This window comes from Heterocephalus glaber, unplaced genomic scaffold (assembly GCF_053883595.1).
Source record: "Heterocephalus glaber isolate CG9 unplaced genomic scaffold, H.glaber_assembly_v1.0 deba00001861, whole genome shotgun sequence".
Taxonomy (NCBI): domain Eukaryota; kingdom Metazoa; phylum Chordata; class Mammalia; order Rodentia; family Bathyergidae; genus Heterocephalus; species Heterocephalus glaber.
Genome location: NW_028258501.1, coordinates 419,621 through 441,861, shown reverse-complemented (window position 1 = coordinate 441,861; position 22,241 = coordinate 419,621). Strand labels below are relative to the sequence as shown.

The 22,241-nt window shown below is 57.0% G+C and overlaps 1 protein-coding gene across 3 annotated transcripts; it reads left to right on the top strand.

The window, feature by feature from the left end:
* The first annotated feature begins 111 nt into the window (after positions 1 to 111).
* Bcap31 (B cell receptor associated protein 31) lies at positions 112 to 22,241 on the top strand. Of its 3 annotated transcripts, XM_021252281.2 has the most exons (9): positions 399 to 450; positions 1,453 to 1,588; positions 1,926 to 1,991; positions 2,826 to 2,926; positions 6,264 to 6,411; positions 19,576 to 19,711; positions 20,550 to 20,676; positions 21,244 to 21,344; positions 21,874 to 22,241. In XM_021252281.2, the coding sequence occupies exons 2-9, from the start codon at positions 1,497 to 1,499 to the stop codon at positions 21,910 to 21,912; spliced, it is 810 nt and encodes a 269-aa protein (XP_021107940.1). In that variant the 5' UTR covers positions 399 to 450; positions 1,453 to 1,496; the 3' UTR covers positions 21,913 to 22,241. The 3 variants fall into 3 exon arrangements, with proteins under 3 accessions (XP_087060224.1, XP_004875004.1, XP_021107940.1); XM_087204098.1 differs by lacking the exons at positions 399 to 450; positions 1,926 to 1,991 and adding an exon at positions 112 to 372; XM_004874947.3 differs by lacking the exon at positions 1,926 to 1,991 and having other exon boundaries at positions 367 to 450.

Genomic DNA, 22,241 nt, shown 5'->3' with positions numbered 1-22,241 from the left:
CCACCCACCCAGCCCTAACCGAGGGAGCCAGGGAAGGGGAGGAGGTGGAGGAGGTGCGGGAGGCGAGTCCGGGCACCGGACGCCCCACCCCGTTCTCGCCCCACCCCCAACCACAGAGACTAGGGCCCAGCACGTGGGCTAGAGAAGCGGCTCCGGCCTTCTCCAAAGCTCCGCCCCACCCCGCCCCTGCGCCCCGGGAACGCTGGAGACGCCGCCGCGGGCCGCGAAACGACGCTTCCTCCCAGGCTCTAGGAGCAAGGCCCTCGGCTCGGAGGCGGGACGGAAGCAGCCGTGGGCGGAGCTGCCAGGGTGGGCGGAGCTGCCAGGGTGGGCGGGCGGGGCCCGGCGGCGCTTCCTGTTTCCGGCCGTGGGGTAAGGGGCGGGGCCGTGGCTGTGGTGGGAGAGTTTGGTGTGTGTGGCTGGGCGTTCGCTGTGACTGTGAGAACCTCGGTGAGCAGGGTCCTTGCGCCAGCCTGGGACCGGGGCTACCGGGGCCGCCGAGCTTCTCCCGGCTCTGGAAGAGGAATGAGCATTGCGGAGGGAATGGGGCTCTGAGGAGTCTCTTGGCTCGGGGCCGACGGGCGAGTGCGGGCCAGGCGGGGCCCGACCGAGGGAAATAGGGGCTGCGGCGGCGGGGACGAGGGCAGCCGGGCGCAGGGCGGCCGCGGGGGCGAGACGGTGGCGAAGGGCACCCTGAGGCGTAGCGGCGTGAGCCCTGGGGGAGGACGTGCCGAGCCGCAGCCACTAGGGGCCCCTGGTGCCTCGCGCGCACCCCTCGAGTTTGGGGGGCGCGGGGGCCCGCTGGGGCTGCCGCGAGGACTTGCGGTGGCTTCAGAGAAGACCCGCTGTTTCGAGAACTTTTTCGGGACGAGGCCTCGAGGTGCTCCGTGCAGACCTGTATTTGCTCTTGGCCCGGGCTCCTGCCCTCTAGGAGTCGCTCTTTCGGGCAGCTGGGAGGCACCCGAGGCCTCAAGCCCATCCGAGGCAGGAGGAGCAATCCGGAGGTTTTACGCTCCCGAAAACAGCTGCAGAGGAGGCTGCTGGGCTTTTTGTGCCTGCCGCAAGGGCTCAGGAGGGGCAGTGATGGAGAACGGTGGTCTCTGAAACCCTGGGTCGCCGGGGCGGCTGTAGGAGGGCTTTGCAGAGCGCCCAGCTCCTGCACTAGAGCACGCTTGCCCGAGCTGGGCGCCTGATGGGAGCTCGTGTGCTTTTGTCGGTGCAAGATGTCTTCTTACTCAAACAGGCCTCAGGAGTCTCCTGGACATGTTCACACCCACGCTGGAGGGGGCATAACCATTCCAGCAGACAAGTTTGGGGGCTGTTGGCCGAAAGGCCCAGCTTAGCGGGGGATTTGGAGCGTCCAGGGTGAAGACTGGCACGCTGGCCTTTTGGAGTGCCTGAACTGGCTGCTCAGCTCTCATGGCCCCTCCTGTACCCTCTGTGCCTTGCCAGGAACAAAGCTCGAAGCTCTCTGGTGGAAACCTGGTCGCCACAGGATGAGTCTGCAGTGGACGGCAGTCGCCACCTTCCTCTATGCAGAGGTCTTCGCAGTGTTATTCCTCTGCATTCCCTTCATTTCGCCCAGAAGGTACGGAGTGGAGGGAGAGGGAGCCCTGTGACCTGTGCGTGTGTAGAGCCCTGGGACCCTGGCACTGGGGCCAGGTGGAAACAGGTAGAACCTGTCCGGAGTGGGGCGGCAGGGGGATGCTTTTGACTGCCTCCTCACATCTTGCTGAGCTTCCATCCTGTGCTCCCTGCCTTCTGGTCTCCAGAAGGACTGGAAAGGGTGCTTCTCTGTTCTGGAGGCCACGCCCTCCCCGGCCTTGGGCCCAGCTGCGTGGGATGGGATGGCCCTGGGCTCTGAACACTACATTGTTGCTGGTTGGCTGACTTCTGCCCTCCTAACCAGCTTGTTTCTTGCGCAGTGGCCTCGTGAGCATTACTCAGCCTAGAAGGATGAGACCAGAGGACCTGGTAAAAGTTAATTGGAGGTTAATTTTTTAATTATACATAGACATGAACACATTATCCCTGTTTAAACTAGAATGTTACAGATAAGGCTAAATTGCCACAGATATGTTTAAAAACGTTTTAAATGAAAAGCGCAGACCGCCCCCCCCCCCATGATACCTCAGGAGTAGTCTTGCAGAAGAGCCAGTTTGCCTGTGCAGGGCATGGAGCTTTCTAGGATAAGCAACCAAGTTCCCACATGGAGTCAGTTGGAAAAGGAGAGCACAACAGAGGGAAGGAAGGGGGAATGGAAGAGCAAGACTTGAGACACAAAGTAGATGCCAAGGCAGACGGTGCTGATTGTGAGCCAGCTGTTAACGATGGAATGACTGGCCTCTCCAGCTGTGCCTCTGACATTGAGGTTGCCTTGCTGATTTTCCAGCATGCAAACACTTCTGAGGGCTCTTCCTGGGGTCTGTACTCTGAAGTGTCGATGGAAACGCTGGAAGGTCTGGGGTCTCTTAAAATAACCCAGGGTGGTAGAGGACTAGACAGACCAAGGTGTGCTATATAGGAGGACAGTTCAAAGAAATAGCCTGTGTATGTGACGAACACTTTACTGCAGAGGGAGAAGGACAACAAGTTTCCCCTCGCCACTGTTTTCTCGAGAGTCTCTATCCAGACAGGCACCTTTTTCTGAGACGCTCTGCCACAGAGACTGTAAACTGGGAGACTCACCAGCTGAGGCTGACTGTGTGCGGGCTCCTTGACTATTGGCAAAGGGTTCCAAGCTGCCTCTCCATTCTGCTCAGAGCCGGGCTCCCAGGGATCTGCTTTTTCTTCAGCCTCTCTGCCTTTCATCTTCTCCTTCCCAGATGGCAGAAGATTTTCAAGTCCCGCCTGGTGGAGCTGGTGGTGAGCTACGGCAATACCTTCTTTGTGGTTCTCATCGTCATCCTGGTGTTGCTGCTCCTCGGTAAGTGACCGCACCCCACCCTATGCCATGGGGTCCCTGCTGCAAAGTCCCATCAAGAGTATGGCTGCTGCTTCTCAATGACAGGCAGGTCTCGCGCCCATCTCTGTCTTGCGTGCGGAAGAGGCTCTCTTCTCTTTGTCCACCAAGTGCTGCTGCTGGCAGGGTCTCGTCCATGAGGCCTGCGCCCTTAGCTTGTGTTCTGGAGGTGGCTCTTTGGGTCTCTCTGGAACAGATGCCAAGAGAAGCCAACTGGCTGGGACTGTGGCCTAAGTAGTGCTGCTCTCCAGTCCCCTAGAAGTAAAGGCTCCGCTCTTGAAGCTAATACAGGCTCTCAGAGGAGAGATAAAACAACCAGGTAGACTGAGTTTGGCTGCAGAGCGGAGCTGTGTAGTGTCCTGGGTATGGATGGGAACACCTAGATGTTGGGCAGCATCTCTTGGGGATAGATCCCGGACCTGGTCATCTAGCTGCATGGTTCTGTGAGCTCCTGCTTTGAGTGCAGACCCCTGGGGTTTGAAGGGTAGACCAGTCAGGGTGGCCCAGGCCGAGGGTGGGGCGAGTGGAGTTTGGCCAGAAGGGGAACGAACGGTTTACAGGAAGGTGACCATGAGGCCTGTTCAAGTCTGCAGGAATCAGTAAAGCTACTGCCTGTTCCTCAGATGTGTGCAGTCTTAGGGTGGTGCGTGATCAGTGTGGCCTCTGTGTAGTGGACAGCAGTCTGTCTCCGAGCTGGGGTGCCGCGTAGAAGTGATGAGGGTGGATGTGGCAGGGCAGGGCACAGAGCCCCACCCACGAGCTGCAGCTTCATGCCTGCCTTGGGCCTGATGAGCTTTGTTCAGGCAGCACTACCTCTGGACAGGCCAGGCACAGTCCACTGGCTCGTAGGTGCACAGGGCAGGGACCAGCTGCCCACGTACCTCACAGGGCCCCAGGGGGAGCCCTTCCCAATCAGCGCTAGCCCTTTGGGCTAGGAGCTCTGCCCCAGGAGAGACCAGGCTTCAGAGTTCTTGAACTGAGTGTGTGGGGTGGGAACCCGGGAGGGGAAGGGCCGTTCTGAGTGTTGTCTTCTCAGGGCCTTGCCCCTTCCCCACGACAGCCATGCGCGTGTCACCTGTTTGCTGGCTTAGCTCACTGGGCCGGAGACACCCTTGCCAAAGCCAGTGGTTGACAAAGCCTTCATTCTTTTATGGGATGGGGTTCTGCCTGGGCCTTCTGGAGAGACAGGCGGCTGTGATTGACTGCGTCCTCCTCACCTGGTGTTAAGCAGCAACGTCTAGAGAGCTTTGCAGTCCTGCAGGTAACAGCCTCAGGTTTTTGCAAATGCAAGGGAGAAGCAATGGGTGTAGTTAGCTAGAGCCTGTGGCCCTGAGAATTGCTGTCGCTGTCATGCCTAGATCAGAGCTGATGGGAAAGTGAAGGTGTTGGGGGCTCGAGGTACCCTTTCCCGATCTCCTCTTGGCCGTCAGCCGAGGTGGCCCATAGGATGCTGGGATTCCTGGAAGTGGGTGACAGTGTAAGAAATCATAGGGTTTTTTTATCTTGCTTTTCTGACTACAAAAATAATGCCTAACTAGCCAGTTGTGATGGCAGATGCTTGTAATCCCAGCACTCAGGAGGATGAGGCAGGAAGGATTACTGTGAGGTCGCCAGCCTGAACTACATAATGAGGCCCTGTTTCAAAACAAATGATAATGCATAGCTATCTTCAAAAATGCAGAAATTGAACAAAGAAAGTTAAAGTCCCTCATAATCTCATGTCTCACAGGCAACCATTGTGAGTACTTTGGGTTTTTTTTTCTTGAGACAAGGTCTCACTATATAGCAGTCTAGGCTGGCCTTGAACTCACTATGGAGCCCAGGCTGGCCTTGAACATGGAGCTCTTCTCCTGCCTCAGCCTTGAATACTTGCTGTGCATTGCAATGTTTACAGCACCAGTATCACATACACACTGTTGTGGGTCCTGCTTTTTCCGCTTTGTGTCCCTAAGGTCTTTTTACAGCAATCTCATTCTCTTTAGTGATTGTATGGCATTCTTTCACGTGGTCACACAGTAGTCTGATTCCCTCCTTCCAGGTGCCTTCGAAGCATTGCACATTGATGCAGTGCTTTTGTGGGATAAATTCATAGGGATGAAATTGCTGGACCCGAGGGTTTCCTAATGCAGAGATGTCAGGAAGGGCAGGCAGATTGTATAATGCGTGATCACCTTGGAAACTAAGACCCTGTCCCAAACCAGAAATTCTTTTTTTTGTGTGTGTGGAACCGGGGATTGAACTCAGAACCTTGCGCTTGTGAGGCAGACGCGGTGACACTGAGCTAATTCTCCAGCCCCCAAACCAGAAATTCTGAACTAAACAATACCCGGACCACTATCTTATTTTTTTTCCCCTAGTATTGGGGATTGAGCCCAGGGTCTTTGCCCTGAGCTGCATCCCGGCCCTTTTGTATTTTTTGTTTTGAGGCAGTGTCTTGCCAAGTTGCCCAGGCTGGGCTCAAACTTAAATCCTCCTGCCTCAGCCTCCCAGAGCGCCGGCAGTATAGGTGTGTGCCACCATGCCCTGCCTTTCTCTTCCTCCAGCTGAGCAGTGCCCCCCGAGCCCCAGACTGGCATCTTGCCTCTCTCACGTGGGGGGTCTGTCAAGAGCCCTTTTTGGGCAAAGATTTGTGTACTGACATAAAAGCTGTCCCAGTTACCGGGCGAAGCAGTAAGTACGTTGTGGTTCCCTTTTGGTGGTTCCAGGGACGTGTTGCTAAACTGAGGCACTGCTTGTGTGATTGTGTGCCCAGAGCCGTGCCAGTCCCTGGGGAGACAGTGAAGATTGCTTCTGTGTTCATGCAGTTTGGGGACAATGGCTAGGAAACACCTGTTGAAGATCGTTTCTGAGACCCGCGTGTGTTCCAAAGTTGCTAACTTGAGGTGACGCGACTGGTCGGGGGCTTAGGTCCGGAGGCAGGGACTTCTCTAGGCTGCTGGGGTGATTGTGTTGTGACAGTCTTTCCCTTTCTGTATTTCTGATAAGTTGAACTTTGAGTGAGCCTGTTTTTTTTCTAATCCAGATAAAAACCTAAACAACAAAGTCTACCATAAAACATAGGAATGAAAGCCCTTGCCTGAAACACATAAGACCCTCAGCTTGCCAGTGGGGTGGCTGGTGGCCCAGCTTGGGGGCACCACGGGAAAGGCGCTGTGGCTGTGGCAAGCTTGTGGCCGGCTAGACTAGGGCAGGCATCGCCGGAGACGGAGTGGGGTGAGGGTGGAGGTGGAGATAACAGGGTACTGGTGGACAGGGAGGGGAAGCAGCCCGTCCCTACTGCCTCTGCTCCGCCCTGCCACAGATGCCTACCGAGAGACCTGCAAGTACGACGACGTGACCGAGAAGGTGAACTTGCAGAACAACCCCGGCGCCATGGAACACTTCCACATGAAGCTCTTCCGTGCGCAGAGGAACCTCTACATTGCCGGCTTCTCCTTGCTGCTGTCCTTGTGAGTGCCAGGGATGCCTTGGGCTGGCTGGGCCACCCTCTTTGTGTTGTGGGACCCCCAGAGGAGACTGTGGCTCACCACATGTTGCCTTGTCATGTGATGTTTGCATCTTTGGGACCCCACCACCATAGAGGACTGATGGCGCGGGGCTCTATGGGACGGGGTGCTGGCCTGAGAAGCCAGCAGAAGCAGTGCGGCGTGCAGGGCTGAGGTCGACCCTGGCCCATGTGTCAAATATTTCAGGGGTTTGGATGTTTAGAAGCCTTGAGAGCCTGGAGGGCCACGGGGTGGCCACGAGAGCCTAGGGTTCTGACCGCACCTGGAGAGAAGCTCGGACACAGGGCAAGGGGTCTAGGAAGGTACCCAGGGCTGAGAAGCCAGCGCCCTGGGACGTGTGTGCTCCTGTCAGATGATCCAGGCTGGGTCTGGGCAGCAGGAGGCCACCTTGGGTGTTGTCTGAGGACTGCTCTCTGCCCCGAGGATGGAGCAGCACTGCCTTCCTGCGGCACAAGGGAGGAAAAGCCAAGGCTCAGGGCCTAACCACTTCCCAGCAGGTACCACCTCTTAGTGCCACCGCAGGGGGAGGCATCAGTTTCAGGGTGTGGGTCCGGGGGTCGTTCAGACTGGAGCTGGAGCGCCAGGCCAGGCTCTCAGCTAGGCACTGCCCTGCCGGCCTAAGGCTCCTTGCCTCTGTTGCTGGTGCCCACTGCCTCGCTGGCCAGTTCTGGATCCTCAGGCTGGAGACTGAGGGGTGTGGAGCCAGAAAAGGCAGGCGTCTTCGTCTGTCACTTTCATCTCCGAGTTGTCACCTTCCTGGCAGTTGTCCCTAGGGGTGGAACCCAGGCAAGGCCTTGCACACACCGCCCCCGAGGCTGCACCCTCGGCCCTGACTGCTTTTGAAGGTAATGTGTTTGGTCACAGGTGTCATCTGGGAGCTTGGCGCCCGCAGACTTAGGAGAGACAGGAGCTGAGCAAGCTGGAGGAATTAGACGCATGCAGTAGTTTAAATGTTTAGTTTTAGGACTCTCCGAAAGAGTGTGATCTTGTCTGTAGCTGAAAGGGAAGCATACCCAGAGGACCAACGTGCAGAAACAGGCGAGAAGAGGAAACACGGGACACCTGCCAGCGGAGCACCAGAGCTGTAGCAGTACTAGTGGGGAAGTGGGGTGCAGCTCGATGCTGAGTGCTCACCTAGCTTCTCTCCCGGCACTGCAAAAAAGGAAGTTCTGGGGTGTGCGAAAGCCTGCCTCGAGCTTGGCATGGGGACGTGGAGCCCCTTTTTGTGGCTGTGGTAAAGAGGAGGTGGGGGGAGAAGGGGGTGCGGGGGCAAGAGGATCGAAGTCCCTGTGGGCAGGAGCCCACCAGAGTGCCCAGCTTCTCCCAGCAACGGGGCGGCTCTGAGTTGACGGAGGGATGCATAGAAAGTCTGGAGACAGCCGAGGAGCCACAGGAGGTGGGTGGGAGGCGTTCCAGGGGGAGAGGGGGGCAAGGGTGCTTTCTGTCCTGCTTGCCTCTGCAGAGTGAGTGCTTGAGGCCTTCGAGGCTGTGTGCTCGGGCCGAGCCCTGGCACTGACATGGTTCTGAGCAGAGGGCACGTGCAGAGCTCAGGAGGAGTAGCAGGGTGTGTTAGTTGAAAGCAAAGCCCTGGATGAGCTCGCTGAGTGGCACCCTGAGCAGACTTGTGTTCACGGGGAGACCTTCACGGATGTGTGTGCAGGTTCGCTGAGGGCAGCCTGGAAGATGGGCTCAGGTGCCAGTTGCTGCTCAGGGTGGGTTAGTGGTAAGAGCTGCCTGGCAGGGCTGGAGGTGTGAGGCAGGCTGGAGCTCAGGTGCCCTCCTTTCCTCTGCAGGCCACCTCTAGGGTGCTGTACATGCTGACCGTGCCGGCTGTGTCCCTTCCCTGAGTCCATCGCAGGGTTCTCAGGGCCATTTCTTTTCTTTTGCATTTAGACATAGTCAAGTGTGGCTGCATGGTGGGGACACATTCTGAGAAGCCAGTCGTTAGGCAGTGTTGTTGTGGCAGCAGTGTCGTGAGCATACTGGCACCAAGCCGAATGGTCTGGCCTGCCACTGTACATGCAGTTACAGCACAGAGGAGGTGTTTGGTGTCTAAGCAGAAAAGGGTACAGAGCTGGGGCCGGGGCTCAGGGACAGAGTACTTGCCTATCATGCATTGGCTTTGGGTTCCAAACCCAGCGTCATGTTGATTAGAAAAGGTCCCAAAAGATCAAAGTTGAGGGCCGAGGATTTAGCTCAGTGGTGCCGCCACCTGCCTCGCAAGCACAAGGTCCCAAGTTCGATTCCTGGTACAAAAAAAAAAAAAATCAAAGCTGAGACACCTATGTGGGGTGCGGAGCATTGGTGGACCAGCGTAGCTGGGTGAGTGAACGTGAATGAAGGCTCCAGACATCATGGGCTATACTGGCCTGATTAAAAGTCTTTTCTTCCTCCAATAATGAATTGGCCTTAGCTTGCCCTTTTTACTTTGGAAACTTTTCAATTTTCTTTCTTTCTTTTTTTTGGTACCGGGGATCGAACTCGGGTCCTTGTGCTTGCGAGGCAGGCGGCGAAACCACTGAGCTAAATCCCCAGCCCACTTTTCGATTTTCTTTCTTTCCTGTGTGTGTGGTATTGCAGGTCGAACCCAGGGCCTCATGAATGCTAGACAGGTGTTCTTCCACTCAGCTACAGTCCCGGGCCTTTCTTTTTTGAGCTTTTATTTTGAGACAGGGTCTCATCAGTTTGCCCAGGCTGGCCTTGAACTGGTAAATCCTCCTGCCTTGGCCTCCCAAGTAGTTGGGATTACAGATGTGTGCCACTGTGCCCTGCCTCAGTTTTAACTTGTTGGCTATTATTTTCCTTTTTCGTTTTTGTTTTTGAGACAATGTCTCGCTGTCTTGCTATGTGATTCAGGCTAGTCTTGAACTTAGCCCAGGGGGACCTCAAATTTGTAGTGACCCTCCTGCCTCAGCCTCCCATGTGCTGGGCTTACAGGTATATGCCGCTATGTACAGCCCTGAACTTGTTGACTCTTTTTTAATAACACAGCATAAAATGCAAACTTACTGTAGACTAATAAATATTTTCTTTCCCTCTCCAAACTTTTTTCTTTTGGGTACCAGGAATCGAACTTGGGACCTTGCGCTTGCGAGGCAAGTGGCGGCACCACTGAGCTAAATCCCCGGCCCCAAAATATTTTCTTTATATCCTTAATCTGTAAGCTTTTTTCTGTTGCTTTTTGTTTCCTTTTTAAACTTTTAACTGTTGACGAGTGGCACACAAATACACAGCCTGGGCTGGCACAGAGGCGGGACTGGAAGGTCTTCAGGGATTGTGCCCTTTCAGAAATGGGGCTGCGGGGTCACTTCATCCTGGATTTGCTTGTAAGTGGGTTGTGCACCGCGTGCACTCCTCCATGTTAATGGAAAACCTGGGGTTAGAGCCATAGTTTCCAGGTTGTGTGTGTGTTTTTCTGTTTCTCAGTGCTGGGTATGGGACCCGGGGCCTTGCTGAGCGACAAGCATTGTCTTTTCACTTTAAATACCCAGTTGGCTTTTATTACTGAATATAAATGGGAAGTGTCTCACCTGACGACTTAAAGAACTCAGGGCAGCTGGGCTGGGTAGGCAGACAAGTGCTAAGTAGAGCAGAGGAAACATTATGTGGAAGGTAGACTTGCCCTCCCCTCAGAGAGTTCCTGCAAAATCATTTCCCAGGGCTGGGACGCAGCTCAGCTCATCACCACTCAGCGTGCGCAGGCTTTTCCTGGGCTGTTTCTTTCTTTTTTTTGGTACCGGAGATCGAACTCGGGACCTTGCGCTTTCGAGGCAGGCGGTGGAACCACTGAGCTAGATCCCTGGCCCCTCCTGGGCTGTTTCTTCATCCACGCTCCTTTTTCCTTGCCTCCTCCAGTCGTGTGTTTGGCCTATGTGACAGGAACCTTTCAGGGGCCTCTGTTGCTGTGCGGTTCATTCTTGGCGATGTGTGACTGCATGTGGAAAGTGCATACCATCTTGGGTATAGTTGCGTGAGGGTTTTCCTTTTTTCTGCCTGCAGTAGTGGGCGTGGAAGCCAGGGCCCGTGCTTGCTAGGGAAGCGCCCTACCACTGAGCCATAACCCTGACCTCCCCTGAGCTTTCTGACAAATGAAGTAAGCCCTCCCTGGTGCCGTACGGTGTTCCCAAATGCTGGACGGGGGGCGGGGGGGCAAATTGGGTTTGGTGCACTGTTGTTTTTTTGGCGGGGCAGCTTTTTGAGACAGGGTCTTGCTGTGTAGCCCAGCCTGGCCTGGAACTCAGATATCCTCCTGCCTCAGCCTTGTGGGTCCTGGGCTTTGGGTGCACTGTTGGCAGGCTACTCGTACAGTCCTGAGCCCTTCCTCTCCCTTTGACAGGAGTGTAAGGCTGCAGCCTGACTTGTGGTTGACTGTGTCAGGCCAGACAGCAGCTGGTTTAACTCCCGCAGCCCCACACATCTGGCCTCCCATCCCGTTGAGTGCTGTGCTTACAGCTCCCTCCTGTGGCTCCATCCAGTCGAGAGCTGAGTCTGGTGTGACAGCTACTTAGGAAGGAACACAGCAAGTGGCCCACCAATGATCTACTTAGTCCTTTCTGAAGATTTGCCGGAAATACATATTCTTCCTTAGTCGAAGGCTCAGATCTTATAATGGTGGCTGTGGCCCTTCAAGAGCATGAGTTTTTTGGTTTTCTTTTTTCTTTCCTATTTGTTTATTTTTTTAAGAGACAAAGTTTCACTCATTGAACTGGCCTCAAGTGATCCTCCCTTGTTTGTGTCCCAAAGCTAGGACTGTGTCACCATGTCTGCTTGGAACTTGTGTTTTCATGTGATCTTAGCCACAGAAATGTTCTTGTGCACACCTTCTGTGTAGGCAGCCCACATGTGGCTCACAGGAAACACTTAACAAAGCCCTTCTCTTTTGGTTATGGAAATCCCTTAGTATAAACAGGTCTAAACAAACAAGGCCTCCCCCTAAGACACTTCAGATAATAGAAATGTGAAGTGAGATTGCCCCTAGTCTTGTCCCTAGAGATGGCTACAGATGATAATAGAGATGTTTTTTCGGGGGTGGGGTGGGTACCAGGAATCCAACTGAGGACCTTGCACTTTTGAGGCAGGCACAGTGCCACTGAACTAAATCTCTGGCCCCTTAAACTTTTTTCTTTTTTTTGAGAGAGGGTCTCACTATGTAATTCAGGCTGGTCCTGAACTCACTGTGTAGCCCAGGTTGGCCTCAGACTCGAGGCAATCTTACTGCCTCAGCCTCCCAAGTGCTGGGATGACAGGCGTGCACCACCATGCCTGGGTTGTTTCCAAGCTTTTAAATCATTTTGACAATTGTGTAACACATTCTTGTTAAGTGCTGTGTTTGTTGGTTTTACCTTGCTTTGATTAACCTTTTACCCAACCATACATTTTAGTGATTTTTTTTCCCAAATGACTCACATAGGCCTCCCTCTGTTTTGTGGCAATGCTGGGGATGAAACTCAGGGCCTGGTGCGCCACCACGCCTGGCCTCCCTCTTTCTCGAGGGTTGTGCAGCATTCAGTTTATGAGGGGCTGTCATCAGTTCAGCCAGTTCCTCTCTTGGATGGGTGAGCTAGGTCCAAGTTTTGCACTTTTTTTGCCCTTGGGTCTTACTGTGTTGCCCAGGCTGCTCTTGAAGCCGGGCTCCAGTCAGCCTCCCGCCTCAGCCTCCCAAGTAGCTGGGACTACAGGTGTCTGTCGCCATGGCCTCCTAGAAGATTAACTATTCAAAAGGCCAGCGTCTTGCCACTGGTCTCTAGCCAGCCCTCCCTGCTCATCTGTGCCCCATGTTCCTTTCTGATCGTCAGTGCCCTGGCGCCTCGCTGCTCTAAGGTCCTTGGCAAGACCCGGCTTGCTGGTGAGTGCCTCTGTCACAGCAAGCTTCCTGGTGACACTGTGTGCCACCGCCAACCTTTCCTGGCGCAACCCTCCAGCTGCCCTGTGTCCACGACCCATAGGGCACCACCCAGCATGTTTCTGGATTGTGTTGCGGAGCTCTGCTACCTGGGCTGCTGTTCATCTTCATCTGGGCCACACCTCCTCCTGCAGTCCCTTTGGAAGCCTCCACGCCCAGGGCGGATCGCCCAGGGCGGGCTGCGGGGTGGGGGTGGGGGTGGGGGTGGGGGGATAGGAAACAAATAGGCTAATCCGGCTTCAGGCTGCTGCTTTGTTCTTGATCTCCTGCCCTGCTACACATGCCCCTCCAAGCTGTGACACAGACTTTTTTCGAAACAACCCCCCCCCCCAAGTCCAGTGGCACACGCCTGTAACCTCAGCTGCTTGGGAGGCTGAAGTACGAGCGTCACAAGTTCAAGGCCAGCCTGGGCTACACCATAAGAACTTGGCTCCAGAAAATAAATGATTAAAAACACAGCCACCATTAGCCCTGGGCAGGCCTGTGTGGTAGGTCAGGGCAGTGTTGCACTCTGCTGGGTTGAGTGTGCTTGTGTCAGAACTGTTCTGGGTCCTTGCAGACCTGGAGCGCTGCTGTGCATAAGATGTAGCTGAGTTCTCACAGCAAGGTGGTGTTGTGGGGACCAGGACAGGATTGACCCTCAGCACGGTGGCTTCACTTCAGGAAGAACTTTAATCACCCTCTTTAGGTGGGTCTTTGTAAATGTCGGGAGGGCAGAGTCAAGGAAGGCAGGCCCATGCCTGCCTCCCAGTCCTAAGGCACATGGCACTTGCTTTGTTTTGTGAGACAAAGTCTCCTATGTATTCCAGGCTAGCCTCTGCCTTGATACCTGCCTGCCTCAGCCTCACTTCTTCGAGTTGACAGAAGGATAGTACCAGATAGGAATTTTCAGCCTACCTGACTGTAGATCCACCTAGTGGGCTGCTGTTTTTCCTGATGAGTCACCACCAGGCAGTCTCCTAGTTCCCTGTGTGTGTGTGGCGAGCAGGAAGTTGTCTGGTAGTACACTTTCACTGAAGGAACATCAGGCTTCAGGGGGCGTTCCTAGGGATTAAAACTAGGGCCTTGGCATGTTAGGCAAGTGCTCCTACTCCTGTGCCGCACCTCCAGATTGCACGAGTGCGCCCCTCCAAGATTGAACCCAGGGCCTTCGCACTGAGTTACATCCCCAGTCCATTTTTATTTATTTTGAGACAGGGCTTCCCTAAGTTGCTAAATTGCCCAGACTAGGCTCAAACCTGTGACCCTCCTGTCTCAGCCTCCCAGAATGCTGGGATTCTAGGCAAGTGCTACCATGCCCGACTTCATGGGTCTAACTGTGTAGCCCAGGCTGGCTTCGAACTCGTGATCCTCCTGCCTCAACCTCCCGAGTGCTGGGATGACAGGCATGCGCCAGCACACTTGGCTTCATGTGATATTTAAATAAGCAAAATAGGAAAATGAGTCCTCTAAAGTGTTGTTCTAAGCACTCTTGACATAGACCTTCCCAGGCTCTTCTGTAGTAAGCACTCTGGGTACCAGGCACGAGTTAAATTTGCCAGCAGTGAGTTCCCAGAGACAGTCCTCAGCCATGCTGGGATTTCAGACTTAGCGCTTTGGCTTCAGTCTGTGAACCTTTCCCCTTGCAGTCTCTATGCTGCTTTGCACTACAGGATGGAGGCCTCACTGCCACATGTGGCGGTTTACACTGCGCAGGCAGTCCATGTGAGGGTTTTCTGTCTCCAGGTTCCGGTGTGGCTGCCAGCCTGCCTCCCTGCTTCCACCTCGGGTTTACAGGAAGCTCAGGGAATCTTACCGCAGCCCTTGGGTTTCTCAGAGTTTGAGAACTGCTGCCTCAGGCCCTTCTCCTTGTGCTGTGTGACCCCCTGGTCCTGTGTGGTCTTTAATGGAAAATCCATCCCTGGGTGTGTACAGTTCATTGTTCTTACGGGTCTCTGCATGTCTGGGCCCAGGACATGGCCTTCGGCTCTCTCCTCAGCACCCTTGGGACTGCTGCTGGCATAGGGCCACCATCACCTTTGTAGACCCCAGCAGGCGCTGCCCAGTAAGCTTTCTGCCACCTGTGTGGCCCCTTGGACCTTCCTGACATACTGCCTTCTTTCCAGTGGCTTCCTGGATTCTGAGCGATGTGACAGCAGTCTTTCCCTGGCTTCCCCTTTGCAGGAAACAGGTGCACCGGTCTCCTCAGAGCCTTTCTGGGCCTGTGCCTAGGGCACCCAGTGCCCGTGGTACGTCCAGCACTCTTCCTCATGCTGCTCTGGGCTTCCTCTGGGGGCTGCCTGAGCCCCACCTGTGCTGCTCGCTGGCCTGCAGCACTGTCCCTGAAGGCCCCAGACACTCTGCAGCAACTGGCATGCTTGCCTGGGAGACGTGGAGCTTGGTGTGTTGGCCCAGTGTAGAGAACTGAACTCTCCCCTTTTGGGCTCAGCAGTTAGTGCCAAGGGACTGGCACCTGAGTCCAGGTGGTCACAGGCTGATGGCTCATCAAACTGCCATGTTGTGCACTTAAGGCCTGATGGGAGATGACAGTGTGTGAACACACACAGGCCTGGGCCCTTCAGGGGCTGGCCACTGTTGATGGCGGCTGCCGCAGGGGCTGCCTGCTCTGATGCCGCCGGAAACAACTGGCGGGGGTCTCTCTCCTTGAGGAAAAGCTTCTGTGCGTGCTCTCCTGCGAAACAGATCTGAGTCAGCATAGAGACAGCAGCGCTGTCCCCTGGCATGGCTCTCTGAACATCTGCAGTGTGGCCTGTGTGGCCTAGACCCCGGCCTGTGGCTTAGTTGCAGTTTCCATTTAGAGAGCCACATGTGTCTGTGGCTGCTGTAGTGGACAGCACAGGTCTAGATCAGTAGTTCTCAAGTAGCACCAACCCTGCTGCCCCAAGGGACGTTTGTCACAACCTGGGGATGATTTGGCTTGTCACCAGTGGGAGGGGGTCTCTCGGCACCTAGTGGGCAGAGGCCAGGGGTGTTGCAACATCGAGTGAGTGTCACTGTGCTGAGGCCGGCCCCCGGGGTTGGCTGTGGGACAGAGGGGTGCACTCCTGACACTGGCTGCTGCTGGGCACCACGCTGGCCACCAGTGTATGTTTCAGTTTGAGTCCATGATTCACGTAAGTTGTCTGACCTCCCTTGGTTGCTCCCTACACCCCAAGTTACCCACAAACTCTCAGCTGCTTTCAAGAAGCATGCCAGACCCCCCAGAACAGCCATGTGTGTTGCATGTTCACTCACCCCCACCCCACCCCCAGAGGTTGAGTGGCTGCCTTAGGGCAGCTGCTGAAGCTTCTGCTCCTGCCTACCTGAAGGTGGGAAGGAAGGCCCCGCAGCTGTGCTGGGAGGAGCTTGGGCAGCCCTGCCAGGCGAGCTGCTTCTGGCTTTTATTCTGGACTTCTCCCCACAGGCTCTGGAGGCCAATTCCTGGTCCATAAGAGGCCTCCTGTTACCACTCTGCTTCGTCCCTGGCCTTTCCTGGGCATCCCCTGGCTTTGGGTCCTCACTAGGGCAGCTAGCGCGTTCTTTCTTCAACAGCTGAGGCCTGTTCCCTGGGCGTCCCCTGGCCTGCTGCACGCAGGGTCTTCTGGGCTGTGGCAGGAAGGAATCAGCAGGTGGCGCTGTGGCACCAGAGTCAGGTTGCGCACCGCAAAAGCCTTGAGCTGGAGTCAGCCCATGCCTGTGGGGAGGTGAGCTTACCTGTGGGCCCCGCCCCCTGCCGCCACATCCAAGGGCCAGCCACGGGAGGCCTCAGGCCCATCTTGCTCCTTCCCAACTTCTGGTTAAGCCCATCTCCCTCCTGTGCCTGCACAGCAGGGAGACAGGGTTGGTGAAGAGCCTGTGAGCAGCACCTCCTACTTGCTATGCTTGGCCCTGCTTCTCCAGAGCCCAGAAAGAGGTTCTGTTTCTCCTGCCTTCTCTTATTTACTCAACCTTTCATAAAAGCATGATAGCCCTGCTCAGCATCCAAGAACATTTTACCCAGAGACCCAAGTCAGGTTCAGGTATTTGGAGCTGATGTTTGTCTGCCAAGGACACATCTGGCTTCAATTATGTTTCTCTACTGGCCTTTCCCTGTGACATTGGACAAAGTTAAGCAGGACTCCGGGCCATGCCATCAGTGACAGCGATGTACTGTAAGGAAATTGCATTGGCACTGGGTTTTCGCCTGTGACCTTTAAATGAACACCTCAGAACAGTTATGTGGGTGACAGTCCCCAAAAGGCACAGCAGAGAGTGCTGGAAAGCTGCATGGCCAGAGATGGAGGCCGGCAGTGGTCATTTCTGCAGGCTGGCCTGTGAAGCCTGCCCCTGCCCACCGCATACCATGCTCAGCCTGGGGGGCCCGGCAGACCCTGTGGAGAGCTGTGCACAGTCCCTGGGGCAGCTGTGCTGGGAGGGGTTACCAAGGGTACCATGGGTGGGGTCCGGGAAGCTCCTGTGTAACGAATGCCAGGGAACCCACTGGGAAGGACAGCCCTGAGGGAGCAAGCTGGGGACAGGCCCGAGTGTGGGTTTGTCCCCAGCTCGTGCTGCTGAGTCGCCTTTCCCAGGTGCCTCTCAGCTGCCGCCGCAGGCACCAAGCCAGCTTGCTCACCACCACGGGGTGGGAGTGGCGCCTTCCCTGGGCTGCCCTGTGTCTCCTTTTGCCAGGCAGCCTGGCAAGTACTGTGTCTGCTGGTCCCCCTTGGGCCCGGGCCCAGGTGGGGAGGGATAAGGAGGAGAAGGGGCAGCTTCCGACATGTCCCCTCAACCTGCTGGGCATGGGCTAAGGTCACCTGGAAGGCCCCGTTTGGAGATTGCCAGGTGTGGGGGTGGAGCGGTGAAAGGTGTGGGTTGGCCTGGAGGTACTGTGGCTTGGTAGGGCCCCCCTCTCGCAGGTGGGCAGGACGCAGAGGCCCTTGTAGGCCTAAGGCATCCCCCAAGGGGCATGGGCAGCACATCAGGAAAGGCTTTCTTGAGGGAGGTAGTTGGCTGGGGAGTGTGTTCTGGGGACCACCAGGGCTTGGTGTTACGTGCTGATGGTGCCACGCAGGCCTGGCAGTTAGCCTTGCCTCCCCTAGCGTGGACAGGAACTCACACAGGTCACCAATAGGCAGGAGGCGCCTGCAGGTGGCCTGTCCAGAGCTGATGTGCAGTGTATCATACATACCGTGGCTTGAACTGAGGAGGGGACAGCCTGTGTGCCCACCACCATAGCCCGGATGGCCGGGTTGTTGGCATAAATGGGAAGGGAAGGCCCGTTTGGGACAGGCTGCGTTTGAGTGTGGGCGGCAGCTGAACCTCACTGGTGAGAAGGCCCAGAAGAAAGCTGAGGCTGCGGAGCAAGGCAGTGTCCAGAACCAGCTTTGGGCATGTTGGGGGCACAGGGGCCATGGAATAGAGCTGCTGGGCCTCGAGCCAGGCAGCAGGAATGTCTGCCCCAGAGGCCAGCGGGGGTGCCCAGCAGGTGGGGAGTGCCTGTGACAGTTGGCCAGAGGAGGGGGAGCCAAGGCCTGTGAGCTGAAGGCTGGTCCTGGGCTTAGTGGGGCCGGGGTTGCAAGTGGACATGGCACAGGGCTGGGGCTGCACTCTGGGTGCCCTGGGGTGGCACCAAGGAGAGCGGGCCCCTGGTTTGCTGGCATGGTCGTCCCCCAGTGCCACCTTCAGGTTGGCAGTAGCCATCTTCCCAGCCAGTGGCAGCCTGCCTGGGTGGCCAGGCAACTGACCTGGGTACTTCCCAGGAGCCGCCTGCTTGGCCTGCGGGTGTGGCACGTCCCTCCCCCACTCCGGCCAGGAGCGGCTTCTCCCTCTATGCCGCAGAATGCCTGGGGCCTGTGCCTCTTGCCTTGCCTTCTGGCCATGCCCCTGTGAGTCATGTGGGTGGCTTCTCGCTGGCCCTTGCAGTGCTTAGTGGCTCTTCTTCCACCTTCGGGGCTCAGCCCGTCAAGGGGCAGGCCCGTGGGAAGCAGGGCTAAGGCAGGGAAACCTGAGCCCTCAGCCACGCGGTCTGGGCTGCTAATTTTAGAGAGCTCAAGTCATTGGAAACTCTCCTCTCCTGCCAGGAATCCATGGCCTGACTCTCCCTGTGCCACCAGGGGCCCCTGTGAGCTTCTCCCCAAACCAGGAACTCTGGGGGCCTCTGCACCATGGGTGCACAGTCTGAAAGGGGCTCTGCCAGGCCCCAAGAGCCCAGCTCAGGCCGGGGAAAGAATGCCCCCACTCTGCTATCCATGCTGCGTGCCTACCCAGCTCGCAGGTGGGATGGGCAGAGCTCGCCAGGGCCTGGCAGGGCCGAGAGGCTGCTTCGTGTGTTCTGAGCAAGCCCTTTCCCTGAAGAGGCCTGGAGCAAGCAGATTTTCTTCCTTTTTCTTGGCTTGACTGAGTGCCATGGCTGCACTGGGCCCCACTGTGACCACCTCACCTTCCTGAGCGGTGCTTGCCCCAGGGGAGGCCCTCCCTATTGTCCCTGGCACTCACTGCCACTGCACAGGGGTGGCGTCTACCCTCAGCTGCTGCCTGGGTTCCCCTCGGCTGCTTTAGACTGGCAGTGGGCGCTTGCGCCCTGGTTCTTCCCTGTCTGTCCCCTCTAGCCCATGAGGGCCTCCATTCGAGCACTGCTGTGACGGATGTGTTGTGGCAGCTGCCCGCGTGATGGGATGGGAAGGAGTTGGGGAGAGAAGAGGCCTTTCTGGCTCGTGGCGTGACCTGGGAGCTGAACAAGTGGTGGTTCTGGCACAGAGACCCGAGTTGTGATTGCGGCCATGTCTGTTTCTGGATCTGGACCTTGGCCATGTCACTGTCCCCTGCTGAGCGCCAGTTTCCTCCTTGTTAAAATGCGGGCAGTGGTAGCAGCTGCCTCTTGAGGCAGATAAGAGGATTGAGCCTGGCATGCAGTGAGTGCCTACATCTGCCAGCCACTGTTGTTCTACTGAGGCAAGCCCAGCCTCGCAGGGTGGGAAGCGGTGCCGAGGCTTGCCCGGCACGTCCAGACCCCGAGCAGGAGAGCACTGGCGTTCCAGAACCTCACGGCGTCCCTGGTCCCTGCTCCTAACACACACACACACACACCCGCACATCTGCACACACCTCCTCTGGGTGGCCGTTTGGGGGCCCCGCCTGTCCCTGGTGTTGCCAGGGCCAGGCTGTAGGCAGGCAGGCTGGGACAGGAGTGGCCAAGACAAGCCTGCCAGTCATGTGCCCTCACCTCTTCTTTCTCTAAATAATTGCAGCCTGCTGAGACGCCTGGTGACTCTCATCTCCCAGCAGGCCACACTGCTGGCCTCCAATGAAGCCTTTAAGAAGCAGGCAGAGAGTGCTAGTGAGGCAGCCAAGAGGTACATGGAGGAGAATGACCAGCTCAAGAAGGTGAGCCCTGTCTGTGCAGTTCGCCTTGCCATGCTTGGGCATGTCCCCAGGGCCACCAAGAGAGACTGCTGCCGCCCAGGAAGCTGGGGCGCTGGGGTTGGGTGCGGGTGCAAAGGGGAAGTTGTCCATGGGGAACAGAGGAGGTGCAATGGGGAAGTGGGCGTGGCTGCTGCCACCCTGGTCTCACTCCTGGTCAGAGTGAGTCCCTGGTGAGCCGGGACCCGCCACGTCTCGGGCGAGACCCCTGTTCTCCTGTACCTGTTGCACAAGGCTGGGGACCGGCACATCTCTCTGTTAGGGAGCAGGCAGGGATGGGGTTGTGGGCCAGTCCTCGAAGGCTCATCCCGGGAGACGAGGTTCGAGCCAAGCTTGGAAGGAGACGGATGGATTGGGAGTCACAGGTGGGCTGCAGCTGGATGGGCAGGGCAGGTTCAAGGTCACTGGCTGCATTGAGCAGTTGGAGCCTGGGGAGGAGGGGACAGCTGTGGTCACTTGGAGAACAGCAGACTGCTCCGCATTGAGTTAGTGGATGAAGTGGTAAGCTCCATGGAGTGCTGAGTCTTGCTGGTGAGGAGGGAGACAGGGCCCTCAGCCAGGGCAGGCAGGGTGTGTGGCCTGTGAGCTGCAGCAGGTGGCCCCACTGGCCCTTCCCTGGCCCTCGGCGGCCAGCCATGTTATGGCCTTTGCTGGGAGCAAGCAGTGGCCTGGTTCGGTGTTGACATTTCCGAAGGGGCAAGGACCCAGGACAGCTTGAGGAACTGCAGCTCAGGGAGGCCTAGGCTGGAGCCTTGCCGGCCTCCCTCCTTCCCGAGTGACCTGGCCCGAGGCGCTTTCCCAGGGAGCTGCCGGGGACCAAGGCCAGCTGTCAGAGACCGGGGATGCCGCGGCCAAGGCGCAGGAGGAGAACAGGAGCCTGAAAGCTGATGTGAAGAAGCTGAAGGATGAGCTGGCCGTCTCCAAGCAAAGTGAGGATTGTCTCCCCCCTGCCCCCCAGAAACCCCCAATGACGGGCCTCGTACACAGGCTCAAGAGCCATGAGTGGAGGCATAGCCGCAGTGGGCAGGCCCTGGAGAAGCCCTGGCAGCTGCCTGTGTGCTGTGGCGAGAGCAAGGGGAGTGTCCGGAAGGGAGTGGATAGGAATTCGAGGTGGTTTTATTTTGGAAAATCTAAACCAGCTCTCCACTGGCCTCCCCAGGCCAGTTGGAGCCGAGGCTGTCCTCCCTCGGCACCACAGGCTCTGACTGCTGCTGCTCCTCACAGCGTCCTTGTCACTGGGGGTCACTCCTGCTGAGGGCCACTGCAGTGCGCTCCGTGAAGGGGACCAGAGGGCTCTTCCATTGAGCAGCCTGGTCATCCCCATCCCCCTGCTCTTGGGTGTAGGCGCTGTAAAGGCAGCGTGCACCACTCAGGAGCAGCAGAATCCCACTTGACATGGATTTGGGCCGCTTCCCCCGTCTTGAGCCAGTAGCTTTCCTGGCCCTCACCCCAGTCTTCTAATGTTTTCCTGCCTTCATCACTCGCACCCCTTCCAGAACTCGAGAAAGCTGAGAACGAGGTATTGGCTATGCGGAAGCAGTCTGAGAACCTGACCAAGGAGTATGACCGCCTGCTGAAGGAGCATGCCAGGCTGCAGGTCAGCGGCCGGGGTTGGGGCTTGGCGCTGCTGAGGAAGGTCCTGTGCTCTGGGCCTTGCCACCCTTGTGCCCAGCCATGAGTGTGGCCCGAGTCCTCAGCCTGCTTTGGGCTCTCCAGGCATGACCAGAGGCACATGCAGTTGGGAAATCAGCTCATGTAGCTTGTGTCCATGCCTGGTCACCCAAGTTTGGACACTAAGGCGGGGACCTGTGGCAGGTGTACGGATTTGGGACAGGTCTTGACCAGGACTTGAAAGCTGGCCTTCTGGGCACCCAGCACTCCCAGTTCTAATCTGGCTGCTGAAGAAGAGCCGAAGCAGAGGCCCCTGATGCTCTCTTATCCTACCTGGCGAGGGCAGCCCTTCCCAGGCCGGCATTAGGTTCACGGCCTTCCCGAGCAGATGAGGCAGTGACACACTCACTGGGCCAGCCTTTGGCACTGCTCAGGGTGTGCCTCGTTCTCCTGTCTGGGCACCTGTGTTTAGCTGAAGGGACTGTGGCGACGCTGGGCTTTCTGTCCCTTCACAGGCTGCAGTAGATGGCCCCACGGACAAGAAGGATGAGTGACAAGTGACGAGTGACGACACCGCCTCCCCTGCCTGTGGCCGGCTTTGACCCGGTCTGCGCTTGCCGCGCTTGCCGCTCCCAGGAGCCCAGCTTCTTCCTCTGCACAGCTCCAAGCAGTCATCTCGGTCCCCTCCACAGCCACAGCCTGCCAGCCCTCCACAGGGCACCCAGTAGTCACTCATGCGGGCTGCCTTCCCTCTGGGGTGGATGGAAGGCACTTGTCCCTGTCCCTTTTGTTCTGCCGTGTTGACGTGCCCTCTGCTCCTGCCTGCACTCCCTGTGGCAGGCCCTCGGCTCTCTCCTGCAGGCAATAAAGGTTGTTGCCTTGA